The sequence below is a fragment of the Megalops cyprinoides genome, chromosome 20 (genome assembly GCF_013368585.1).
Source record: "Megalops cyprinoides isolate fMegCyp1 chromosome 20, fMegCyp1.pri, whole genome shotgun sequence".
Classification (NCBI taxonomy): Eukaryota; Metazoa; Chordata; class Actinopteri; order Elopiformes; family Megalopidae; genus Megalops; species Megalops cyprinoides.
Genome location: NC_050602.1, coordinates 13,804,921 through 13,817,009, shown reverse-complemented (window position 1 = coordinate 13,817,009; position 12,089 = coordinate 13,804,921). Strand labels below are relative to the sequence as shown.

At 39.3% G+C, this 12,089-nt stretch overlaps 1 protein-coding gene across 1 annotated transcript in view; it reads left to right on the top strand.

Moving 5' to 3' along the window:
* pappa2 (pappalysin 2) overlaps positions 1-12,089 on the top strand; it is an 81,784-nt gene that overhangs the window by 59,353 nt on the left and 10,342 nt on the right. Inside the window, exon 21 of the mRNA XM_036554945.1 lies at positions 1,511-1,582. Coding sequence (XP_036410838.1) covers positions 1,511-1,582 — 72 coding nt within the window. The remainder of the gene's footprint in view (positions 1-1,510; positions 1,583-12,089) is intronic.

Genomic DNA, 12,089 nt, shown 5'->3' with positions numbered 1-12,089 from the left:
TCTGAACCTTCAGAGAAAGGGAGCATTTTTTTACAACTCAAGGAGCTGTCATCGGCTTCTCTAGACCTTACGCTCCAAACAAGCATCGCGGCTTAAATTCCTCAGATGTTTCCGCATGCGATCTAATGTTATTTTTTAAGGAGGGCGACTTGCCTAATAGGATCTCCTGGGATCACTTGAAACCTAATGTAATCACTCTCATTTTTGAGCTTCCATTGGTTGGCTCCACAGTGAGCCAGGAGCCTGAGGCCTTTCAAGTCAAATATCTTGGAAGCGAATTTGATAACTCGTGTCACATTATTGGCTCACCGTCATTGAGTGAGGGATAGTCTTACCTTCAATCTTGATGGGGCTGGAGTTCAAATCTCCTTACCTCCCCCCCCCCGTTTGGGAACCCCACGGGAGACCTTGTCACTCCACAGCCACTTTCTTGGATTGACCACTGGACTCTTGACAAAGAGGGGTCTGCTGTAGGTCTGTTTTCCAGGCCATAATTTCAACACCGCCCACAGCATTCAGGACTACTGGAGGTGGTAGGCCCGTTGTGGGTTTGCTGCATTTATGGACGCCAGATATGCCTTTTTTTTCTAACAGCTGCATCCAAAAATCTGTTGATGGGGTAATAGGGACAAAATCAAGAGGGTTCGTGCTGGGAGGATGATGAAAGGCACCCTGAGAGTGATTTCTCTTAATATTTACTGAGGAGAGGGCCCCACACGAGACCTTCAGTGTACACGTGTACAGTTGAACACACCCTGCGCTCATAATATGAGAAATAGCTATAAATCACTCAACAACGTGCTTCATTTAAGGAAGTGTCAGGCAGCTCTCCCCATCACATTAGCAAGATTAATTGGATAATGAGAAAATGGTTTTATTTGGTGCCTGAACTTTTTCGTGTTCAGGTAGCGCCAGGTTTCGCTTTGAGTGATATGCCTACAGAGAAAATAAAATCTGAGAGAGATGACAGCACATGTACCGCAGTGAAGAATCCTGATGTGTGTTTGCGTCTGGAATTTGAACTGTTCTCGGCAGTCAGCTATTACCTACATGAACCACTGAAAGCATTCCCTGTGACAATTATTTTCCATTATCTTTGGCTATAGATTTCTAGTTTTTAATGAAATAAATACATGTGTTTTTAGTTTGTAAAAGCTAATAGTCCAGAAGATGTACCAAGCACACGCCTTACAGTATTCTGACTACTTTAAAAGGATTCTATATCTGAAAGTGGATCAATGCTGAAACATACTTAGAAATGACTGTATCCCTGCAAAAGGATTTTAAAAAATGATGGAATGTCAATGATTTTCTTCAGAAATGTGATTGTCAGAGCGTTTTTTTTCACGTTTTTTAATTTGAGTTGTGTCTGAACTTCCTGGTACCCGACTAACACAAGTCGCTGTTGTCTCAGCAGTGGTGTAGCATTGTTCTTGAAATAAATGGTATGTCTTAGCTGGGAAGGAGAAGAAGATTCTAGATTGTGTTTCGTTTCTGTATTCTCCTGTAGAGCATTGTGTGCACTGGCATGATGAGATGGCACCCTGACCCCAAGCTTGTCTACTGCATACAGTCATGTGAGGTAAGTCTGGACACACAAGCTTAATGTCATATGAGTATGGTCTGAATGTGAGTTTCCATATTGTTACCTCAGGATGCCTCCCATTCCTTGGGTTGTATCCACTATTGTTCACATGAAATCTAATCTCTGAAGTGGTCTGTGACAATTATTCTATTGTGACAGCTATATATCAAGTACAATTTAATTGCCTGTAGGAGCAACATGTGTTGTCATGGCTAGAGTGCTGGACCTTTAGCGAGACTCTAATATGGTTTCACCTTTGCACTTGACAGTTTATATTAGTTTCTCTTTGGTTTCCCATGAAGGTACACAAGCGAATGACGACATTTCACTTTGCACAGTCATATGAGCACTTTTGTGATTTCTCCAAAAGCTTCACAGAGTCAAAGGTACCGCCTTTGAGACCTTAGCTAGTGTTTGGAAACTGTTTTCTTCATTCAGTCCGGTAGAAACGTCCATTTCTCAGTACTCCATCAACTGAGCTGGCCCCTGTTTATAGGTGTCAATTTAATCCTACAATGGCAAACAGGTGTTACAGTGTTCCAAAAATGTTGTGAGAATGTTATGGATTACCTGTGAACCACCACATGAGCCGTAATTACTGAACCAGTCTTTCTTAGCCTGGACACTATTCTTTTAATTATTACCCACACTTGGCCGTAATGCCTCACTGCTGAACGCCTACTGAGCAAAGACTTCCCAGCAAATCCCATGACCTGGAGGTTGAGTTGAGAGAAGTGAAGTCATGCTTTGTTTTAAGGGGCCATAAACAAACACGAATTGCCTCAGTCACTCCATATTACTAGAAACACTCAGATGTGCCAAACAGAGTTGTCTGAGGAGTAGGAAATGCTTGGCAAAAGCAAGGCTAATTACATTAACCATGTGCATACACACATTGTCAACCTTTTCCAAACGAAATAGATTGTTTTCACATTCTATGTGGACAAGCTAAGTGTGGAATATCACCACTTGTCAGCGTTGAAAGTCTTTGAGGGCTAATTCTCTTCCGTTACTCAGACTCTTTAAGGGGTCATATCCAATATTCTTTTTATACTGAAGACTTACCAAAGGGCTTCTCGTTAAAGTGCACGGCTAACCTTACAGCAGAAGGACAATCTAGTGCCAGTAGATTCCTAGAATCTCTATGCAGTTTCAAGAAAAAGATATTTAAGGGGTATTTTTCATGAAGTATCCTTGAATCAGTTGTCAGTTGTACAGTCCCCTTTGGTGTCTTTTCGAGGAGCATATTCTTTCCCTCAAAGTTTTGACCCAGTTCCTGTAATTGTTATCATGTAGTAGGATGGTTTGGAAGAGAACAATAAAACCAGTGACTGCAAAATCCCATTATCACCTGATTTCTGCTAGGTGGATGGAATGCCAAGGTCATAAAAGTGTTTTGTGAGGAGCTTTGGGATATTCAAGATAGAGAAACGATGAGCAGGGGTCATCTGTTCATCCACTCTGACAGGTAGCCAGGACCTGTTGAAACCGACTCCCCCTCAATATGACTAATGAACCGTTAGCGTTCCAGCAACCGCTCTTTGGCGCCGCTGTTCAGCAAAGTCTATTTCCAAGACATGAGCTCCCATTTATAACACTTAGAATCGTTTTTCCCTTTCTCCAAGTGTTGAGTGTTGAATTAGCCCCATGTATGTCAAATTCAGTTTGAAAATAGTAATCGTTATACACCCACAATGATAGATGAGCAAAACCGAGCCAGCAGATTTATTCAGAGGAGGGTCGTGCAATTCATCGCGCACCAGAGAGATATATCATGACACTCTCCATCATGGTGTGATTCACTGTGTGCGTAGTGAATCATTATGACAGATCCGTAATAAGAGAACCTGGAGGGGTTATAGTCGTTCATGGGATTAATAGAGTTGTCACTCCTTTCTCTTATTTTTCTGACAAATGTAATGGAAATCTTGTAAATTCATTTTTCCTGTCATTTGTGATTTACCAAGTCTTTTTCTACCACATGCATTTCCCTTTTATTTTCACCTCCGTCAAGCAAGCGGAGACTTAACTGATGTACTGACACTGAAGACATTGTGGGTATTGTGGCGATTTCCGATTTAATATCTCTAATGGATCATCTTCCCTCCTGCGCAATGTGTTTCCAACTACATAGTGGCTTTACTGGAATGGCGCAGCGTTAAACTAGACAGGAGTGAAATTTAGCAAGCTTTCCAGAATGCGTGGACATACTGTATTTGTCAAGGATTTTGATGTATATCTCAAGAGTTGGGACTTGAAAGAGAGCATGGCTCTCAGACCCCATGTGATGTGTGGTGTAAATATTATTACTGGAGTAGGTCTGACTGTATAGATGCTGACCCCTGAAGCTGAACCCTTCGCAGGTGCATCGCATTACTCTCACCGTCTCTGTCTCAGACCCTGACGGGAATTCCAGTAGCTTTTTCCTCTCCAGGTCCCGGGCAGACCTGATTTACAGTGTGCGCATTACAGACCTGAAAAAGGGAACGGACGCTGCTTCATGCCCGTAAATCAGTCGATCTTCAAACAGACCCCAGGGGCAAGCGGGCGGCGGAGGCAGGGCTGGAATCCACCTAAACCTGCCCGCAACCCGGCCGGGCCCAGCTCGTAAAACGAAGAGTGAGTGGCTCTCCGTGCAGGAGGCCACTGGGGAACGTAGGGCTATCGCCGACGCCCTCTTCGCTACCTTCAGGAGTGTGCCATTCTGTCCCATACAGACCTGCTCAGTTGACTGAGTTTTTCACTCTGTGTCTCATACCTGACATGATGCTGTTTTAGGAACTTGGTCCCTAGGGACCTTGATACCAGTTGGCTCCACCATTTTTTATCAGACCTGAGTATGCGTCATAAGAGAGGTGCTGAATGTGATTCTGGCTATTGGGGGTTAGAGTAGCAGACGTAAATGTGGACATTTCTGTTTATATACCATATTATGGAAATGTAAAGACAAGTTAAACTTGTCCGATCTACACCAGGTTCATTTGGATGGTAAAGTGCTCAGAAGAAATGAAGTCATTTAGGGTCTCCAAAACAATGTTTTTTTTCTGTACCCTTGATTTAATCCATTAGATAAATTTAGTATAGTTCAAAAATATCTCCACTGGCAGGCCAAAGGAGAGATTTAGAACTATCCACTGAGGCTGAAAATACCTACGTCAGGGTGGGTTCGTGACAATAAATTTGTGGGAGTACCACGCTTTTTTAAGGAAGCTGGTTTTGAGTTATTGTCCAGCGGTCCATTGCTAAGATTCTGCTTTTCAAAGCAACTTGCAGGATGTGTGCAAACAAATACACTTGAAACAACGTTCAGGCAATGATTTGCAAGTCTAGCTCATTGTTTCCTAATACCCCTGCAAGGGCCTCTGTGTTTGCCTCGGTTCCAAGTCAACTCTTCATCAGTTAATAACAGGAAAAGTTCTGCGCAGTCAAAAACACAATTTTCCATTTACAACATTAATTGCAAGCCAAGGGTAAAGACAACTGTAATCATGCGTATTTTTCATTTTCATATTAAACTAGAAGATTGTTACAAGAACTTGAAGACAAAAAGCCTTTTTCGTTACCAGATATTTTATAACTGCGTACATGATACAGTAACAAAATGCAAAAGAAAGAGCCTTTTTGAATCCCGAATGCTATCTTCATCTTTTCAGGACTGTAAATTTTACTCCAATATCAAGCAACCCCTGCTTGCAACAGAGGATAAATCAATATGTTCAGAATACCTACACTCTGCTCACTAACTGCCACAAGATTAATGCTAACAAAGAAGGATGACATCATGCATGCAAAGCCTGCGTTTTCAGACTTGCAGCACAGTGACAAATTATATCTTTGGCTTAGTTTAAATGCCCTCATAATACAAATTGAATTATTAAAACTAAGTTGGACATTTTCGTACACATTGCACTTTAAAACAGCAGTGTACAATTTAAAATCATGTCATGGGGATTATCCATAATTCATTCTGTTAATCTGTTTTTCCAAACCCTCTTAATTTTTTAAATGTTCTTTTATGTTATATGTAGGTTTTATATGAGGTTTGGTTATTTCCAGTTTATAACCACATTATAGATCATTTCTTGCGATTCTTATGGTATTTCATTGCAGTTTCTGAAGTATGTGTAAATTTACCCATTTGAACTGAACCTTGTTACACAGGAATATTTACCTTTGGACCTGGCCATTGTTACACAGTTCTTGTTACATGGGTGTATTTTCTCAGTGAATATCATCCTGGTTTCATCATGGTTGTTACAGTGAACTCAACACAAAATAATTGGAATTGCCTATGAAAGTGCTATGTAATTGCATGTAAATACAGTTACATGGTACTTCAATAGATTGCCCACTGTAATTCCAGGGGGAAAAGGCAGTGTATTATAAAGTTGTAGCAAAGGTTAAAATGTTTTTAAAGTCTGGTCATAGTTTTGGTTGAAAAGTACCCAATGAACTGAGAACTATTTAATTTACACAGTGACACATAACATTTAAAATTACATCGATGGAAGGGGTTGTTAGGACCTTACATGTAGAATTAGGTTAAGGATAAGGTTAGATTTACAGAAGGGATAGGATAATTCAGATACCCTATGTCTGACCAAATGATATGAACACATGTTCCACATGAACTACGTTGGAAATACATACTGTGTAGCAGGAATACAACATGGCTAGGTGAATTAGGTATAACATGAAGCCAAGTATCTGCTACCAGCATAGCTGTGCCAATATTTCTGATATACTGCAAGGCCTCAAGTGATGAAATCATTGCTTTAATAAAAAGGGTTTAGATTTACAAAATAATGTAGTCACTATTTCTAAAGACAGGAGATATTTGTATTTGAACAAGAATAAAAAATGTTTTATGCATTTTTTCAGCTACTATGCTTTATTAGCTAAACTGAAACAGTTGAATTAAAAAATCAAATTTACAGCTACCTGCGATATGTTAATTTTACTGTATTTTTATTATTATTTATTGCCATTATTGTATGTTTGTTTTGATTTGTGTTCTCTTGGCTATGCAAACAACAGTTTAAAAACAGTTAAAACCATTGTTCACACTGCCATAAAACACACAATGAATAACCGTTGAATAAAAACTGAACTGTGTGATTAGCTGGCTAGCTGTGACATGACTAGTAGCCAACCAGTAGCCTGAAACTGTTTATTTTACCTGTGTATTCTTCTTCAACCTTACCTTTACTTTACCTTGTTATATTTAGCCAACTAAGCATATAGATGAAGTGTGTGTGTGTCTTTTTGTGATTATATACATTCATATTTATTTCATAATTGCAATAATGGTATAAACACAGATTGAAAATGCATTTTTGAGGAGATGATCCAGCTGTATGGACAGTCAGTAGTATTTAGCGGTTTCCAAGGTGAAGTCACATTTAAAACTGAACATGACCAGGTCGGAACCTCAAACGCATCTTTTAATTTACTTTCAAAACTCAGAAGATTTGCATTTGGAGCCTTAAACATTGTCCCTACTTACAGTAACTGTTTATAGATTGTTCCTCCAATTAGAGCCCTTCTGTAGGAAATTTAGAGGAAATCACAGCCTTTCAGCCTGTAAAACAGTAATGACTATCAAGTGCTGGTACTTAGGTAACCTGTAAGCACTTTAAAAGCCACATATTTCCCAAAGGATCCTTTTTGGGACGGATATGCAATCCTTCAGAAGGTTTGCATCCTCAACTGTCCAAAACAAACATTAAAGGTAAACGATAAATTAACATTTTATAGCCACTGCACACACCTCTGTTTAATTAGCAGTTCCCAAAGGATACTAAAAATATCAGTTGCATTTCCTTGCCTTCCAGCAATGTGGTTCATATTTGCTGATAAAACTTGCAATTCAGCCTTGTTTTCAGCAATAAACCTGCCCACGATTTATGGAATCCTTTTCAAATTCGTCCAAAGTACTAACTCCTTGAACTTTGGCATTGACTTCCTTATTGGATTGCCAAAATAAATGGATGAGCCTATCGCTGTGGGTGGATGAATTGGATAGAGGGGAAAATGACAGAGGCTGTGTAGTTGATGAATATTTTTAGTAAGATACAAATGAAGTAATAATAATCTTTAATCCAGAAGCTGAAAACAACTGAAGCGGAGAAGAGAACGTCTTATCCTTCTATTCAGTAAAAAATGACATTCCATAAATTCACAGGGATTGTGCCAACAAAGGGGAACACAAGAAAAACATTTCTAAGTATAGAGTTTGAATATTTTTGTAACATTTTGCGCATAGTGATTATAATTAACTAACCATTATTCAAAATGTCTATTTGTCATGTTCCCTGGCCTTACAATGTGAACAAACAATCATGCAAAATAAACATTCTAAAAACTGATAAGCAGGTCAATTTTCTTTTTCTTCAGTCAACGTCACGCCACGCATATGGTTACATTATCCCAGTGTGGATAGAGTGTTTTTCTCTCATCTACCCACAGGTCTCAATTGAAGTCGACATATGTTCATATCTAATTCCTACCAAAACTTGCAGGTTATTTTGTTCTTTGGTGTAGCATACAGAAAATACAGAAAAAATGAAGTGGCAAACTTGGATTAGGATTTCATGCTAGAAACAGAGGGCCTTCACCCTGATTTCAGTGTTGCCAGCACAGAATCTGTGCGAGAAGCAATCCCCTTAAAAGAAATTATAAGAACCAACATCAACCAGGACACTGCAGGGTTGGTTCAGCTTTATGTCTTATTTCATTTGTCTTTTTCAGAATAGAGAAGTAACGCATAGTTGCATAGTATATGCGTAAACATATATATACAGTATGTATGTAGAATCTTTTTTATATTTTAGTGTTTTTTTCTCTCATTCTGTGAACTGTTTATGTTACTCATTGAGCAGGTGCACATGTCAGTTTGTTAATTTAGTATCACAAAGTGTTGTTCATATCATGTAGTGGATTTTTCGGAGGGAATTAAAAAAAAAAAAACGAATCCAGTTCTTTTGGGGAAAGATTGGAAAATGATTACCTGTCTCTGGCAAATGAGGCTGAAAGACCCCTGGAAAATAGTGGAAATGTTAGCACTGAGATAACACACAAAACGCAACAGCTCATTCCAAGAGTTCCATTCTATAGCCAGTGAGATGGACAGGGGATGGAAGGGTGACCTCAGGCAGACCATGAGTGCTGACTCTCCATCTGAATGTAGACAGTATAGCGATGGTCTGTTTGTAATTGTAGCCGATAGATCAGCAGGCAGTGGTACCGCAGTAGCTCCGGCAGGTGCTCCGGAGCAGGAAGGGGAGAGCAGTGAAGCCATTGGGAAGAGATACATGGAAGGAGAGAGAATTGACCAGATGAGTGAGAAAGCAAAGTAGCAATATGAGCAAACTCCAACAGAATAAACCTATGGCAGCACTAACTTAGGGATGGGTGGTAGAAGGCCGGCACAGACATGAGGGCAGGCCTGAGCCTGTCACCACCTTAGCACAGCTGGAACTGCTAAATACGGAGTTACCATGCTGTGAAATAAACTCTTATACGCTCATTGCAAAGTAGCTGTCTTCCTCTCAGACTGTGGTTTAAATGGATTTGAGGGTTTGGGGCAATGTGAGTGTTTCATATTTTTGCATGGCAGTTGCAAACAGAGAATACAAAGTTTTATAATGTCAGTCTAACGGAATAAGTGAATAGCTGTTCACAAAAAAAAAAAAAAACTTCCATACAATTATTTGACCCTTTCTGATTGTTTCAGCAGTATTTCACACGTTTACGATTACATTAATGATAAAGTTGGATTTACAGAAGGGATAGGATAATTCAAACCCTCTATGTCTCACAAAATTATGTGAACACAATTTCGTGTTCCACATGAACTATGGAACTATACATTGTGTAGCAGGAATATGGTATGTCTAAGTGAATTAGTTACAACATGAAGCCAAGTATCTGCTACCAACCTAGCTGTGCCAATATTTCTGATATACTGCAAGGCCTCAAGTGATGAAGTCATCGCTTTAATAAAAAGGATTTAAAAAGTAATGTAGTCAGTATTTCTAAAGATATTTGTATTTGAACAAGAATAAAAAATGTTGTTGTCTTATGACATCCCTCCACCACAAAATATAGACTCTGTAAAACGTGTTGCCCACTGTCAGTCTAATTGCATAATTAAATAGCTATGCTTGAAACCTTTTATTTAACTGTACACAAAAGGCATGCAAACTTCCATACAATTATTTAGGAACCCTGTCTAATTGTTTCAGCAGTATTATGCACATTGCTTTACTCATATATTGGTCTTTAAGCATTGTCATTACCAACTGTACAACTACAGTATTTAATGACAGGAATGGGCTCCTTAACATATAGCCACATGGCTCTTACACTGCCATCTGAAGAACTAAAGTGAACTGAAGTTTGCCAGTATGTCACATACAGTATTGTAATATAGTGGGTGTCATGACAATGTGAAGTCATAGCTCTCACATTATTATCAGTATAACTTTTCTCTTCAATAAAACAGTAGTCCAGAAAAGGATTCATAAAATTGATTTGTGCACCTGAAACAATCCAAGTTCCAATGCTCAGAGTGGCCCATAAACCTTTTCATCATATCTTAAGATCCATTTCCATCTGTTTCAACATTTAATGATTGCTGTAAAAGGCATTGTGCCAAGGGCAGGCAGCTGCTGATTTCCATAGGATGTCTTTTCTTTCTGTTGTGATCTTAGTCAGAAACATAGCCTCGTTTTTGGATATGAAATCTTCAAAATAATAAAAAATGCCGGGATTTACAGTTTTACAGTTGGGGGAATCAAACAGACTTGGTTTAGAGTACGTTTTGATTTTTAACATGGCCTGGAACTATTTACGGAACGCATGAACTCTGAGACGTCTTACGTTACTAAAATATTCCTTCAATCTGCCAGCCAATGACCCCCCCCCCCCCCCGTGTTGCTAAGCAAAACAGTTGCTTGCCACTGGAGACCCCGTGACAACATTATAAATTATACCCCACCACATGCCATACACCACATCTTATCCAGATGGTCCTTAACTGAAGAGGCAGGATAGTGCACTCTGGTGTGCTCATTGGTTAACTCAGGCTCATCCTTATGCATCTGCATTCAGCTTTGGCTTTGAATCGCAGCCTAAGATAACAACAAACAGCAGCGGAGCTTAATCAAAGCCATTTACCTGGGAGGATCCGTTTTTATGCTACTTGAAAACATGCTGTTGATAGGCAGGGGTCCCATTGGACCCAGTTGATGTTTAAACTGGTCGGCCTTTTGATTTACTCCCACTGAGAGAACAGAAAACCTATCCTGGAGAGATGATTTTGAAATGTCAAACTCAATCTTGCCAGCGCTGAATCCTGAGCAAAGTTTGATTCTTTGCCGTAGAAGTATGCCATCGCTTATTTATCAAAAAGGTTTTTCTGTGTGTTTGGATCATTTGTTCCACTGAAAATGTGAAGGGCCCGGACACAAATATATCAGTATACCTGTGAGTAAGCAGAATCCATTTGAAATGAGATGTGGAAAAAAGAAGTTGGTACAAGGTTGCCATTTTATGATTAGCAGGTAGATTTTTTTAAAAGACATGATTTTGGATAAATTTCACTGTAGAGTCTGGAAGACGTTATATACAACCTGTCAGTGTGGGTTGCCTGGCATTGTCAGCAATATTTTCTTTTTCTGTTTCGTTTTATATACACACATACACACACATTAATTTAGGTTAAAAGCGACCCCAACATTATTTGTTAATGTGGTCCAGAGCACATTTCAAAACAAATTTGAAAATAAACATTCTGGTGTGAGTTATTTTTAATTTTGGAGAAGGGCAGATCCTGACTCCTGTAGGTTTGTTCTGAAGTGTTACCTAAAACTCGTGTTGTGCTTGGACACGCAGTCAGAGTTTATTAAAAACAAACCAAAAACAGAAAGAAAAAGAAAACGATTTTTACATTACAAGTGAAATGAGGGGGAACATAATTAGTATGGCTTTCGGGAACTCTAGGGAGCTCCAATCAAGAGGTACATATTTTTCTGAGGTGAGGTGCCAGCTGTAATGTGGGGCCACAAAACATTCGCAGTCGTTGCTAGGGCGTTTATTTTGTGTATTGTTTCTTTCACTTAGCATTAAATGTGATTCTTTACGATTCTCTGCGAGTGTATCTCCCTTGTACCTCATGTATACTTTAACTCATGTCCATTGTGCAATAGCTGTTCATATACACCTCATTCATTCCATCCTTGTTCCATGTATGTGCCTTGCGCTACTGTTGTTTCTTGTAACACCTCTGTTGTTTGGTATTCGTTGTTGTCACTACAAGAGACACTGGAACCGGAGTCAAATTCCTTGTATGTGTAGAATCATGCGTGGCCAATAAAATCTGATTCTGATTCTGATTCTGGACAAGCATCTCAATGACAGTTTCTACAGAGTGTAATTGGACATGAAGTTTATGAATGTTCCCAACCCCTTTTATGGTACTGATATATTTGACTGTTTTGAA